Source organism: Petaurus breviceps, unplaced genomic scaffold (genome assembly GCF_028583685.1).
Source record: "Petaurus breviceps papuanus isolate PSGF00001 unplaced genomic scaffold, PetGlider_PUasm1.0 90650, whole genome shotgun sequence".
Classification (NCBI taxonomy): Eukaryota; Metazoa; Chordata; class Mammalia; order Diprotodontia; family Petauridae; genus Petaurus; species Petaurus breviceps.
Window position 1 is genome coordinate 6,771,717 of NW_027187299.1, and position 16,180 is coordinate 6,787,896.

General features: G+C 36.0%; 1 protein-coding gene across 1 annotated transcript in view; it reads right to left on the bottom strand.

The window, feature by feature from the left end:
- Window positions 1-16,180, bottom strand: part of NUP133 (nucleoporin 133) — an 80,463-nt gene that overhangs the window by 8,251 nt on the left and 56,032 nt on the right. The window contains exons 22-25 of the mRNA XM_069064885.1: window positions 13,662-13,780; window positions 13,208-13,288; window positions 4,016-4,080; window positions 2,004-2,092 (exon numbers count right to left, since the gene is read on the bottom strand). Coding sequence (XP_068920986.1) covers window positions 2,004-2,092; window positions 4,016-4,080; window positions 13,208-13,288; window positions 13,662-13,780 — 354 coding nt within the window. The remainder of the gene's footprint in view (window positions 1-2,003; window positions 2,093-4,015; window positions 4,081-13,207; window positions 13,289-13,661; window positions 13,781-16,180) is intronic.

Genomic DNA, 16,180 nt, shown 5'->3' on the forward strand with positions numbered 1-16,180 from the left:
GAGGGGTTGTGAGACACACTGGTAGATTATACCAATAGAGACTAAATGACAAAACTCTTTAAAAAGCTAAACTATAAAGTACATGTGAAATCCATGCTATGGGTCTGAAATATTAATTTTTCACTTTCACCTGTATGTTACACTTCCAGTTAACATAAAAAGCTGTTACAACTAAGAATTATTTTAAAAGTAATTCCGAAAAAACTTCTCTATTTTTTGTTTCATTTGGGGGATATTTAAATTAAAAAAGACTTGTCATTTTGAAACTTAGGCCATATAGAGGATTGATTTCATAAGGTATTATAATTTTATAGTTAAAAACCATGCAGACTTAAGGAATCATTTTGCTGTGTGTTGTCCATTAAAAAAAACCTGGTTGAACTGTTTAGCTAAGTCAAAATAAGATAGTACAAAAATATCAAAAAAGTTCAAGTAAGAATTTTTTAAAATAGTTCATTAATGATTGTAATACAAAAATAATTATTTGGGGACAAGTCCATTTTCATAAATAATTTTAAAAATAAGTACATGCATTTTCTTCTTTTAATAAGATCTCCAAATTTCAGGTTTATAAAAACAAGCTACTTAAGATAACAGACTATGATGCTCTCAAAATCAGGGACTGTATATTATGCTGAAGGCTCTTTTATATGCAGTAAATGTTTTGGGTTTACTCATATTAAGAGAACAACTTTCTAATAATTTAATAAATCATTAACACTTCTAGTAAAGACCTGGTATCCTTAATTTCCCACGAATAAAATAATGCTAATCATATTTGTGAAGTTATCATATTAATTTATAAAGGGGTAGTTTTGTGAGAAAATATGTATCATAATGGTGAACTTTCTTATTAAAATATATATTTTAACCTTAACGTAGGATCACTGTATTTAGAGCTGGAAGGGATCTCAGAGGTCACCAGTCCAAGCCCCTCATTGATTTAATGTTGCTTGGTTTTTTCCTACAAAATTAAAAGCATGTTTTGCAAAGGGAAAACAGTATAAGCAATTTAGACAAGGTCCTTAAATACCTAAGTAGAAAGGTGACAAATAAATTCATGATACACTTATACCTAAAGATACCAAATGTCAAACACAAGTTATCTAGGCTGTAGCCATGAGGATGGCAATGTGGAGCAGAAAGAAGAAAAGGTTTGGTGTTTCAGGCTGAATTCTGATTCTGTCTCTTACTGCCTGCCTGCTATAACTTGGCCAAGTGACTTGTACTCCCTAGACCTTGGGCTTCTATGAGAGAGAGAGAGATTGATTTCAACCTGATGACTTCTAAGGCCCCATTCACCTCTAAATGGACAATTCTATAATCTTCGCTTATTGATACAACAAAAGTACATAGATTTCTAATGTTATCTTCCCTTATTGCCAAGTCTTGAAATCTATGTTTCATAAAGTAGGTCCATTTTAGTCTTCCATCCATGGACAGTAGTACACTTGGGGCTCCAGAAAACTGGAGTTAAGCTAACTTTGCAACTTAAATGAATATGAGGTGAGGCATCAAAACTTTTTCAGGGACTGGTAGGTGTTAAGGAGTTTTAGTTCAAATATTTCCTGACTGCTCTAATAAAGAGACAAATGTGGATAATTAATTTCTGAAACAGACTATTAAAGAACCTATTCAATTCTAGCCTCTCTACCACTACTTGTAGAGAAAGCCTCTCATTTATCTTGTCCCTGACAAATGTCCCATACCCCTATATCTTGATAATTTTTAGGTGCCCTGAAAACTATCTTCCCTCTGTTTAATTAATTCTCTACTTTGAAACTGATGATATAGGTTTTAAATTGTTTAAACTATACTTTAACTACTTAATAAGGAATTAAACTTATTTTTCTATATAGCTGCTAAAAGAACTGTTAAGAAGTGATGGTGAAATTATAATTCCTAATTCAACATCTCAGTCAACAAATATTTATTAAGCAATGAAAATGTGCATAGAACTGAGGAAAATATGAAGAAAAATTAGAACAAAACTAATCACTTACCATCTTTTAAAAGTTTCTCTAAGATTTTCACAAATATACTATCTTTAGATACTTCAATTGGATCATCTTTACCATCTGAGCTGGACCAACTACAGAACAAGAAAATCAGCATGAGGTCTGACACTTACAAATTAAAACCTTACAGACAGGGGCAGCTAGGTGGCGCAGTGAGTAAAGCAACAGCCTTGAAGTCAGGAGAACCTGAGTTCAAACCCAGTCTCAGACACTAGCCGTGTGACCTTGGGCAAGTCACTTTACCCCAATTGCCCTGTCCTCCCTCCTCCAAAAAGCAAAACAAACCAAAACAAAAGAAAAAAAACCAAAAACCTTACAGATGACTAAAAACATAGTGTCTTATGAATGGGACAGGGTGGGACAAAGATACAGAAGATTATGTATCAGTAGTTGTTCTTTGTCAAAATGATCTCACGAGACTAGAGTCAAGTTACAGTGTGTCAGTGGCTGATCAGACCAATGTTCTACTACAGGTCAAGCACAAACAATCCATGTGAAGACTTGGGGTGGATTTTCTAAATGTGCACATCTCATATTTCTTTTGAGCTACTTCAATTCTGCTTGGCACCTTCTCTGATGAGGGCACACCATGCTGGATGGTCTTGTGCCAGTGTGTCTCCCATGTCACAGAAGATTATGTATCTATAACTAAATAAAGATTTTGGAATGTAAGTGATGCATACACCTAAATTTTCCATAATGTATCCTGAACTTACCTAGACATTTGACCAGAGCCTATATAAATATTTAACCAGAAAACATACTTTAAAAATACCACTTAAGTAATGTTCCCAAGAAAATGCAGAAGCCAATAGCAAAATTAGTTTGGCAACCTAAAGCATGATTTTCCAAAGAATAGGCAACAGCCAGAATGCATTAACACATGCATTTTTTAAAAACTCAAGTAAAGGGGCAGCTAGGTGATGCAGTAGAGTGCTGGTCGTGGAGTCAGGAGGACCTGGATTCTAATCTGGCCTCAGACACTTGACACACTTACTAGCTGTGTGACCCTGGGCAAGTCACTTAACCCCAACTGCCTTGTCTTTCTTCCTTCAAAAAAAAATTCAAGTAAAATGAGCACTATTCCTTGAACCTAAATAGTATTACACATATGAAGCTGAGAAAATTTTTGCAGTTTGAAAGCACCTAAATATAAACCACAGGCAAGTAAATCTACATGGTCAGTATACCACACCTTCAATTAAAACAATGATTTTTTAAAAAGCAGCCAAGATGAATAACTTTGCATAAGTGGGGTGGGGCACAGAATCAACTGAGAAGACTTACTGGATGCCTTTGAGGATGGCTTCTGAGACCAAGTTAACAACAATTTTAACTATCTGGGAGTGCTCAGAGGAGGGAGGAGGTAACTAAATAAAAATAGCTCTATTCCCTCCAATAAGGAAAATGGTGAGCAGGGGGAAAGTTTTTAGCCATCAGGCCAGGACATCTTTAAAATTCTTCTCTGAGAAAGAGACCCATGCCCACAACTGACTGTCTTTAATCCTTCTCACATGGCAAGTTTTAAAAGAATCATTCCCATAGATGGAAATGAAGAATACCTAGAAAGGAGGCAGATATACAAAGGAAAGGCTTGAATATTTGGATACTACACCCTGAAGTCTAAGAACTTTTATTTAAAATGAAACTGGTATCTCTGACCTTAGCTTTGTGAAATGGAAAAACATAAATTTCTACATTTCCTCCCCACCAGTTAATGTAGAAAAATTGCTTTGCATTCTGGATTTCTATCAATTCTAAATGCCAATAGATTTACATCCTTTAAATGTCCCATTTTGCCTTAAAAAAAAAAATCAAGGATCACACTGCTCCTTTCCAAAACCAGGTCTTAAAGTCCTTACAGGTTTGCTTTTTGTTTTGTTTTGTTTTTTAAATGTGCAAGGGATATTCAACTACAAATGACATGAGGAAAAGTACATCAACAAATTCTAATGAGTGACCCAAATGGAGTAAATACATTATGTGTTAGGTCTTACTTGTCTCTTTGAAGAGCTTTGCAAAGGATTTCAAGTTTGAGGTCATTTATATTTACATCTTCCTCCTTCATAAAGGAAAAAAAAATTATTAAATCCTTATTTCAAAAGAATTATACAGATTACTTGTTTCTCTCTAAAACTTCACACCACATTCAGATTCAAGGCATGTCAGCTCCCAATTATGTACTCTTACTCTATTTTGGTTACTTCACGATAAGAGATAATTATACTTCTTGTTCAACAGTGGAATATAATTATAATCCCCCTGCTATGCCCAGGTAGAGGTTTATGTTAACTGCATACCAAGAAGAAAAAAAATTCCAAGGCCACATGTAGTTAAGGGTAGAAAGATTGTATACGCCCTAATATAAAGTCATTTTTTGAACAAAGAAAAATCATTACCATAAATCCAAAGACAGCTTCTTATTTTTCTTTGCCTTGTTAAATTATTATGAATCATTTCTTTAGTTTTGTACCTTAAAAAAGTACATATCGGGGCGGCCAGGTGGCTCAGCGAGTAAGAGCACCAGCTCCAGTGTCGGGATGACCTGGATCAAATCTGGGCTCAGATACTCAGCACCACACCCAGAAATAACTGGCCGTGTAACCTTGAGCAAGTTACTTAACCCCGATTGCTTATTAAAAAAAAAAAAGTACATATTTACACACTGGAAGTTAATGCTTTATGTTAAATATTTTTCTCTTTTCTCCTTAAAATATAATCAATCCTAGGATAACCATACCATATTAGGTCACTAAGAGAACCTTATGTGAATTTCTTTACCAGTATATGCTATGATAATATGAGAACAGTAGGAAACAAGAAGTTTAACCTAAAAAATTAGATCCTGAAAAGTCATATATAACTAGTGATTAAAATTTGTTCAATTTACTTCATATACTCAGGGCCAAGTTTCAGAAAAAATAAATATAATCAAGAATTATCAACAAAAATTTTACAAGAAATACTAAGGTCCAGTTTCTGCGGGGAACAATTGGAAATAACAAATTGCTAAAACCGATGAACATAAAGTTCATATCTGTCTAATCAGGTATGTAAGAAATAATCCAGGTGAATTTAAGATAAATTAAAAACCAATAGCTAACAGTCTTTGAGTCTCTACTGCTTTCAAGTAGTGGAACCAGGTACTGAATGTCATGTCTATATATAACTTATAGAGAGGTAATGAAAACCAAATATATATTATTATTCTATCATCCAAAAAATACATCTTGGAACAATCATTCAGGAATTTCTGGATTTATTTATTTATTTGTTCATGACATGACATAACTGAAAAAAGTCACTGCATTTTTCTTCAAGGGGAGCTGAATGATGGTTCACCATTACTAACAGTATTTAAACAAAAATTTCACACATATCTCAAACTTAGTATGTCCAAAACAGAACTCTTATCTTTTGCTTCTCAAACCTATTCCTCTCTCAAACTTCCCTACTACTACCAAAAGACACCATCAGACTTTGAATCACCCAAGTTTGCAACCTCAGTATTATCCTTGACTCTTCACTTTCACTCACCTTTAAATCCAGGTAAGTCACCAAATCTTGTCATTTCTCTTCTCTGTTCATCTCACATAGCACTGCCTTAGCTTAGGCTCTCATCACTTTTCAACTAGGCTACTGCAATAGCTTCCAATTTGTTCTCTCTGCTTTAAGCCCTTCTCTACTCCAATTCATCTACCATAAAGCCACCGAGGTGACTGTTCTAATACATAAGTCTGGATCATGCCACCCTCTTGCTGCTCAAACACACCACCAGTGGTTCCCTACTGCCCCAAGATTAAATACTCTTCTACTGGACATTAACATTTTTTCATCATCTGCCCCATCCCTACCTTTCCAATCTTAGATTTTATTCTCATCCTCACACTTTGCAACCCCACTATACTGGCTTACTTACTGTTCCGGACACATTACCCTTTATCTCCCATCTCTATGACTTTGTGATGGCTGTCCCCTGTGCCTAGAATATGCTCCCTCCTACCTGTACTTCTGGGAATCCCTAGTTTCATATAAGACATAGTTCAATGATCCAGCCATTCTGGAGAGCAATTTGGAACTATGCCCAAAGGGCTATAAAACTGTGCACATACCCTTTGACCCAGTAATACCACTTCTAGGGCTATATCCCAAAGAGATCATAAAAACAGGAAAAGGATCCACATGTACAAAAATATTTACAGCAGCTCTTTTTGTGGTGGCAAAGAACTGGAAATTGAGAGGATGTTCATTGATTGGGGAATGGCTGAATAAGTTGTGGTAAATGAATGTAATGGAATACTATTGTGCTATTAAGAAATGATGAGCAGGTGGACTTTCGAAAAATCTGGAAGACATGAACTGATGCTGCACGAAATGAGCAGAAAGATAACATTATACACAGTAACAGCCACATTGTGCAATGACTAACTTTGATAGACTTAGCTCTTAGTAATGCAAGGATCTAATACAACTCCAAAAGACTCATGACAGAAAATGCTATCCACACCCAGAGAAAGAACTATGGAGTCTGAATGCAGATCAAAGCACACTATTTGCTCTCTTTTTTGGTTTTGTTTTTTCTTTCTCCTGGTTTCTCCCATTCAGAATCTAATTCTTCTTTACAACATGACTAATGGGAAAATTTGCTTAATAAGAATGCATTTGTAGAGCTGTCTTGGGGAAGGAGGTAGAAAAAATTTTAAACTCAAAAGCTTATGGAAGTGAATGTTGAAAACTAAAATAAAACAAATTAAAGAGGAAAAAAGACATAGTTCAAGAGCTACCTTCTACAGAAAGCCTTTCATGGTCCCTCTTTCCTCCCCCCACCTTCTAGCTGCTTATATATTTCTCCTTCTCAAAACTATTTTGTATATCTTCTGTATGTAACATACATATACACATGGTCTCTCCCATCAGAATGTAAACTCCGTAAGGGCATGGACTACTTAACGATTATCTTTGTATACCAATTACTTAGCAAAGTGATTGGCACACAGTAACTACTTAATAAATGCTTATTTATTGCCTGTTTCTTACATGTCTAACAATGGCTGTAGTTGCAAACCAAAACAACTTACCAAATGGCTTATACTAAGAAAAACATCATTTTTAGTCACACATTTACCCTTACAACCACATCCATACAAGATCTCAAATGCTTGCTAGTACTGTCATCTTTGAATAACAGCTATTATTTAATCCTTCTGGCTGAAAACATGAACCTTTTGGGTAACATTTACAAATTATGTTGAAAAAGACAAACTAACTTGTCACCAATACATTCAAGTCTGAGTGAGTCACTGAGTCTCTCTGCCACTCAATTTAAGATGAAGGATTAAATTAGGTCGTCTTTTCAGCTTAGAGAGTCCATGGTTCTATGATCTATACCTTTGAATGTTCATTTATATATGATTTTCTGAAACATTATTTAAAATATCAGATCAGAGTACATTTTGAAATTTAAAAAAGGACAAATTGGTTCTCCAAAGTTTTAGGATTAAAAACATCGGGGCGGCCAGGTGGCACAGTGAGTAAGAGTGCCAGCCCCAGAGTCGGGAGGCCCAGGATTGGTTCCAGCCTCAGATACTTATTAGCACCCACACAATATAACTGGCCGTGTAACCTTGAGCAAGTTACTTAACCCCAATTGCTTTAAAAAAAAAAACATCAAGAAAGCCATCAAGCATAGAATATATATATCAGGGCATTCAAATGACAATGTGTTTCCAGAACACCTTATAGCATGCAAAATACTCCAGAAATATGTTGATAGAAGACATAGAAGTGCCAAGTTACCCTGAATGCACTTCAGTGACAGAGACAGAATAGTAAATGAGTCTCTGTGCCTTAAAAGGGAGCAGGGTATTCCCTGTCTAGCCCTTTTGTTTACTGACAGAAATGTGCTATTTCCCATTGCTGTTAAGATTATGTTTATCTTTCAATATTGTATGGATATGCCTTGTTAACCAACAAACACAGAAGCTCACAGCAACCCCATAGCATATTTCAGAACAAAACAAGCATATCTAATTCCTTTTGTATTCTTCTATCTAACTATGTCTAAGAATAAAAGTGGCAAAACTGTAATCTTCAGTGCTATAGATACATTAAAATAAAAAAAAGGATTCAAGGGACAAGTACTGTTTGTAAAAGGTGTTAAATATTAAAGAGCATGTCCTGTTACATATTAGCAACTGCTTCAAATCATAAAAGAATTGAAAAATTTACTCTATTTTGGAAGTCAAGCATCAATAGAATTGCCTTTATCTTTTTTACTGCTGTTTCTTCACTATCCTCTGACCTCCAACCCCAACTCCTTTATCCTATCACCAATCACATCTTGTCAAACCCCAAACTTGGATTATTCTCACCACCAAATACCTTTTCTACTCTCACTCAAGTTGGAGGAAATCATGAAACTGCTTACTGGGTTCACTATAAAGTTTAAATCTGATTTCCACTGGGCCCTCAATGAAGTAAAGCAATCTTTTTACATTGCCCAAATTGATTCTTTTAAAAAAAATCATAGCCACATTTTTTTTTTGCCAACCAGCAAAAATATACCTTTTCTCCCTTCCATTCTCCCAACTGAGAATGAAAGAAAAATAAAACCTCTATTACATACATGAATAGTTAAGCATAGCAAATTTCCGCACTGGCTATGTCCAAAAGATCTATGTCTCATTCTACACTCTGAGCCCTTCATATCTCTACCAGGAGGTGGACAGCATGCTTCATCATCAGTCCTATAGAACTGTGATTAGTCATTACACTCATCAGTTCATATGTCTTTCAAAGTTGTCTTGTCCATATTGTTGATATTGTACAAACTGTTCTCCTGGTTCTGTTCACTTTGCTCTGTATCAGTTAATATTAAGTCTCCCTAGGCTTCTCTGAAACCACCCTCTTTATTTCTTAGAGCACAATAGTATTCAATCACATTTGTATATCATAATTTACTTAGCTTTCTCCATTAATGTATATCCCCTTAAATTCCCATTCTTAGCTATCTTAAAAAGAGCTATAAATATTTTTGCATATTCTTAGATGGTTTTGCTTACAATTAATCCCTTACTTAATGTATCCTCCCTCTAATTCCCCCTTTTCCTTCCTGCTTTCAGTTGAGTGAAATGTATTTCTATACCTGTGTGTGTGTGTGTGTGTGTGTTTCCCTCCTAGTTCAGATGAGAATGAGGTTCATGTATCTGCTACTTCCCCATACCCTTTCCAAGTCTGCAGATGTCTACCTGTGCCTCCTGATTATGTGACATAATTTTCACTATCCTTCCTTTCCTTTCCTTTTCCCTTCCCCAGTGCATTTCTCCTCCCTTCTCTTTCCATTCTTCTCTTAAGATATCAAGCCATAACAGAACAACTCCCAAGCAGGTCTTCTGTTCAAACAGATTCCATCTATGATCCCTGATAACAACAAGGTTCAGAGGGAACAGATGTATCATCTCTCTATACTTGAATGTAAGCAGTTTATCCTTGTATGATTTTTCATCTGTGGTTACCTTTCTGTTTCTCTTGATTTCTATGCTTGAAATTCAAAGTTTCTACAAAGCTCTGGTCTTTTCATCAACAATACTTTTAAGTCCTCTATTTCATTAAAGATCCATTTTTCCTGCGTAGTATTATAATGATTTTTGCTGGCCAAGTTGGTCTTGGTTAAAAGCCTCCATCTTTTGCCTTCTGGAATACTGTCCTCTAAGCTCTCCACTCCTTTATGGTGGGGCCTGCTAAACCATGTGTTACTGGGACTCAACTCTTATCAGTGATCTGGGAAGCTCTGCTGGTTCACTGACAGAACTGAAGGTTGGTTATTCTACTTCAGGGTTCAGACTGGGCTAGAACTGAGGTCTGAGCCACACCACTGCTGCTTGCTTTTGAGCTTCCTCTTTCAGTATACTGCTAGGACCTGTGACCTTGCCTTCCCCCAAAACGCCACCCCAGGTGACAGTCCCCTCCTCAATCTGCAACATTCATCAGAAAGCATCAGTTTCCACTGCAGTACCTTGGTATGCATCTGGGACCTTCTCTTGTCCTGGTATACAGCCTCTCCCCTGTATTGGAATGTTCCGTGTAAAGGGAACTCCTGGCCAGACCCGTTTCCCCAGTGTCCACAGACCATCTCCCTATGTGAATCTGGACTGCAAAAATTACTCACTGTGACTTTTTCCTTGGATTTTTCCATCAGGATTTGGTCTAGTGCACTTTTCAGATCTGTGTTCAGGAGTTTGGGGGAGAAGCCTGATGTACTACTTTCTGCTACCTCTACTATCTATTCCATTTAACACAATGGCTATTCCAAACCTTTTCTTCTCTCAAACTACCTCCTTCCCCCATCCTCTCAGCTGAGGACCTTGTCTCCTACTTTACTGAGAACACTGACAATGTCACTGAGTTCCCTCCTCTCCCCATCCATCTCATCTCACATCCCTCTGACACAGGTCCCTCCTATCTCCTATTCTCCAGTCTCTGGTGATGAAGTGACCCTTCTACTTACCAAGGCTAACCCTCCACATGTACTCACTAAGGGTCTTCTCTCATTTTCTTGGGTAGATTTGCCCCCGTATTCATGTCCACTCTCTAATCTTCAATTTCTCCCTATCTACTGGCTTTCCCCGTGATGTACAAGATGTCCAAGCTTTCCTCTTCTTAAAAACCCTCACTAGAACCTACTACTCCCACTAGCAGCCTACTTATCTTCTCCTTTTCAGCTAAACTCATTAAAAAAGTCATTTATAATTGGTGCTTTCACTTTCACTCCTCTTTTTTTTAAATAAAATTTTATTGATCTTTTTTCCATTACCAAAATTTCTCCTAGTATCCTTTTTCTCTTCCCCCATCAGTCATCCCATATCACAATATTAAAAAAAAAAGAGAACAAAATGGAACCCCCCCCACCAGAAAAACCAATCAAAACACTAAAAAAGTCTGAAAAAATATATAATATACTATACCTGTGGACTTCCTAGCTTTACAAAGGAGTGAGATGAGGGTTCTCACTCTTTTCTAAACCTTCTGTAATTTGGGTCTCAGTCTCATCATTCAACTAAAATTCTCCAATATTACCAAGTATCTCTTAACTGCCAACTCTAAGGGCCATTTGGGGGGGGAGGGAGGGAGATGATACTCATCTTTTGTGACCTCTATGGAATGTTGACACTTTTGATCACCCTCCCCTCCTGGACACTGTCCCCTCTCTGGGTTTTCATAACTGCTCTCTTCTGGTTTCTTCTTTCCTGTCTCACTGCTCAATTTCAATGTCCTCTGCTGAATCATCATCAATGTCCTCTGCCCTCTAATTCTTACTTTACACCAAGGCTCTCTCTTGGGCTCTCTTCACTTTTCTCTTTATTACTTGGTGGTCTTGTGAGCTCCGATGGGTTTAATTAACAGCCATAAAAAACTATTCCTAGATCTATATATATTCAGCCCTATTCATTCTCCTCAACTACAGTTCCACATCAGTAATTATCTGTTAGACAGTTCAAACTAGATTTTCCATAGGTATCTTAAACTCTACATACTGAAAACAGAACTTATCATGTTTTCCCCATGCCAATCTATCCCCACCCCAACCCTATCCTTTCTCCAAACTTTCCTGATTTTGTTAAGGACATTGTCTTCTTCCTTTCAGTCACTTAGGTTTGCACCCTTGGAATCAACCTAGACACCTGCCTCACATTCAATCCACATAGCCAAACACTTGCCAGATCCTGTTCATTACATCTCTCAGTTACATCCCTTTCTCTATACGCACACAATTTCCCTTCTAGGCTCTCATTTCCTCTTTCCTGAATTGTTAAAATGGCTTAGTAACTAATGTCTCTGCTTCAAGCTTTCCCCCTTTCTAATTCACCTTCTACCTAGCTGCCAAAGTGATTTTCCTAAACACAGGTGTGACAATGTAATACCTCTGCTCAAAAAACTCCAGTCTACTAGACCTAAGAGCTCTCTATAAACTCTAGGATCAAATATAAACTACATGGCACTTTAAGCGCACCACAATCTGGCCCCTTCTTTGTTTTCCATCCTTTTTAACATATTATTCCCTTCTACACATTCTACTATCCAGGCAAACTGGCCCTGTTGCTGCTCCTCACACCTAACTCCATTTCTGACCTCTAAGCATTAGCACTGGCCATACACCATGCTTAGAATGCACTCCCTCCTCACTTCTACTTTTTGGAATTCCTGATTTGCTTCAAATCTCAGCTCTGATATCACCTTTTGAATGAGAAATTCTCTGGTTCCCTCCAGCTACTAATGCCTTCCATCTCAATATGTTTTCTATGGCTTTATATATACCTATATAATGAGTGTTATCTCTTCTAACAGAATGCAAGTTCTTGGAGGGAAAAGGAACTGTTTTACACTTTTGTCTCTGTATCCCCAAAGCCTAGTATACAATAAATATATAATAAATGCAAATGGATTAAGAAAATGAGAGAAAGGGTTACACTTAAAAAGAAGTTTGGACATTTCTTCCTTTAAAACAGCACAAAACAAATCTTGAAGATATAGAGAAATTTTGGATTGAATAACAGGGACATTTGAGGAAATGTATATAGACTACAGTGAATACTTAATGATTTAATCCTTAGGGTCTAATCAAGAGGGTGTTTTAAAGATTGCGGCATGTCCCAAAGCTGAAGTTCTAGAACTAGTACACATGAAGTATGTCAAGTAGATGTTTCAAATGGAGGGATTTTTTTGAGAACACAGAAAGAAAATGACATCTATGTAGGATATAATAAGGAAGGGAACTGGTTCCAAATGGACAGTTTTCCTGAAGGGTTAGTACCAAATATTCTTTCTTTTTTTTTTTTTAATCTATGATAAAGCTTCCTGAAGAATCATCATCTAAATGGTGAAATATTAGGTTCTCTTTATATCTGTTTTCTTCTTCATAAAGTTAAGAGATATGTAATCTGGGGGAGGCTAGGTGGCGCAGTAAATAGAGCACCAGCCCTGGAGTCAGGAGTACCTGAGTTCAAATCTGGCCTCAGACACTTAATACAAAACTAGCTGTGTGACCTTGGGCAAGTCACTTAACCCCAATTGCCCTACCTTCCCCCCTCTAAAAAGAAAAAAAATATACATAATCTGACATTTGGTAAGGGATTTCAAAGGGATATTCTTTTATTGTGTGTGATCGTTTCAACTGATTTTCCTTGATTTACCTCATCGATGTAGTCTAGCAAGTCTAGAGCTTTCTTGAAGTCATACTCATTGGCTCTTCTGTTTTCTTCACATATGTACAGCTATGGAAAAAAAAATGAGGTAGAGGATTATTTTTAGTAAGATAATAGGATAGATGACAGCTTATCCTTATCCCCAGAGCTTAACATAGTGCCTGGCACACAGTAGGTGCTTAATCAATGTTTACTGAAATAAAGAAAGATCCACAGAAGGTCATCAAGTCCAACACCCTCATTTTACAGATGAGGAACCCAGAGAGGTTAAATGATTTGCTCAATGTGATCCAGGTGACATATAAAAAAGCTGGGATCTAAAAGTAAGGTCTCTGACTCCAAATTCAGCATTGTTCCCAACTATATCACAACATCACTCCATGGAGGCTTCTGGAACAATTAGATACAAAGAAATGGCTGTAAGACTGTGTAAAATACATACATTGATCAGCTGTGGTGCAGTCAATACTGGCATTGTACTGAGATTAAACTGTTTCTCAGTTAGTAGCTGCTCAGGCAGGGTCTCCTGATGTAGCAGAAAGTGTTCTTGCTCAGACATTTCTGGAATACAAAGGAAAAAAGAAGAAATATCAACATAACTTCCAGGTCTGTTTTGTTGTAGCAAAAATTTGAAGTTTTTTTTAAAAAGTAAGTTCAAAGACTCTTAGATCTGTTCTTGTATGTATGGTTTAATTAATATACAAAGTGGACAGGAACACGGGCAAATGATATATCTGTAAAAGGCTCTTATTACAGTGCCTGGCACATAGTAGGAACTATAAAATACTTAATTCTCTTCCCTTTTCTTCATTATCCCCTGGGCAACGCCAAAGTCAGACTGTTGAAGGTAAGTGACAACCAGGCTAACAATTATCCCATATTCACAAATGGTAGTTTCATTTACATAGTTTTGCTTTTTTTTTTTCCTGCAAAAATGCTTTCCCCCAATAAGGTTATTACTGCATAATTTCATTAAAATGAGGAAACAAGAGAGACTTGTCCATGTTACCTAGGATAAGAATACAAAAAGGTTATAAGAAATAAAATAATTGGAGCACAAATACTAAATATCAAACTATCACCATTAAGAGGTTTGGGGAATCAGAATATTGATTTATAGGCTACTAGTCCTGAAAGCATTCTCATTACATGACATAGTAAAGGACAGTGTTAAATTTAAGGGGATTCACGAAGATGTCTAAGGAGAACAAAGGAAAGAAATTGAAATAAATATTCATTTAAATTCTTTAGGTTTTGAACACATTAAATCATGGCAGAATCTGAAACACTTGCTTCCTCTTTCATAGTATTAACTATGTCTACAAACTGTATATACTTTAAAACTAAGATGGCCATTTCTTGACAATTATAAAGTACAAAATTTTTAGAATTTTTATGAAGGATACAAAAAAATAATATGGAAAACACCACCAAGTTATAAGCTGTACAGGAATTTCTTATTATTTCAAAATCATATTCACAACTGTGGTTATGATTTCAAATCATAAAATTTAATCCTATCATGATGAACTAACAGCAAAGACTATACATGAGTTTGCTTAACTGTGTACTTTGCAGGAAAGTGTAGAAAAGTTGTCTTAAGAGTCTATTAAATGTAATTATGACATGGTAGAACAAAATGATACATATTTTTTCTAAAAAAGATGGAAATATTTCAAGAAAATTCAATTCAGCAAGCATTCATTAAGTGACTACCACAAACAAAACACTATGGTTGGCACAGAGGATTAAAAAAAAAAACAACACAAAAAAGCATCTGCCCTCAAGAAGCGATGAGGACAAAGAAGAGACAGATACAAAGAGCTCTAGGAAATGTCTGAGGATGGAAGCAGAAAAGGCAACATCGAAGAAATGTCACCTGAGCCAAGTTTTGAAGAAACATAAAGGTTCTGAAAGCCTAAGGTGAGGAATATGCAACGGCTTGTGCCAAACTGATCGAGTCAAAGTAAAATGTTTTATTCTTGGAATACAGAAAATTGTATCCCAAAGAGATCAAAGAAGAGGAAAGAGATCAAGTAAGGGGACACCCAATAACTGGGGAAGGTTAAACAAATTATGGTGCATGAGTACAATGGAATACTATTATTACACCATGGTTTCAGAGAAACCTGGGAAGATTGTATGAACTGACGGAGTGAAGCGAACAGAACCAAAACAACACATAATAACAGGAACAATGTAAAAAAAAAATCTTTGAGAACTAAATACAATGACCAATAGACTCTTGATAAAGAAGCAAAGAAGAACCTGGCAGAGACTCATGGGACTCATGGGAAAGAATAAGACAATAAGACATACATATTTGAATATGCTCAATATAGGAATTTGTTTTGCTTGACTATGAACACTTGCTCCAAAGAGTTTTTCTTTTTCTCAGTTGGGGATTGGGGGTGGATACAGTTTCAAAAAAAAAGCAAGATTGGTACTGAAGCCTTTGCTAAATGCACTGAACAGAAGGAAATACAGTTAAGCAGGACAGCTCTGAAAATTACATGCAGAACTTATATATTTAAAAGGAAAAGCAAGGTAAAAATAATGGAAATTCATGTTTAAGCCTATTCCTGTTCTACTTGATATAAAGAAATATTCACCGTATTTAGACTAAGTTTAGTCAGTATCTATTACATAAAGAAGTTAATAACTTTATTATAGTGAAATATTTATGAATACCTGCAAATTATTCATTCTACATTGAAGGTAATTATTAGCACACCTAATTTATAAATGTGTTTAATCCATATGAATTTAAAATGTACTTGTGAATTTATTTTTCAATGAGCAATAAGCTATAGATCTTAAAATTAAGGACTGATATTTAAGATATATAGGAATATATACACTGAGTCTAAGGACAAACATTTCCCTTAAAAGAAAAACTGATTAGTGCTGAATGGAAGGTATACAATTCAATGACAATGGAAAACAGTCCTTTGACACTAA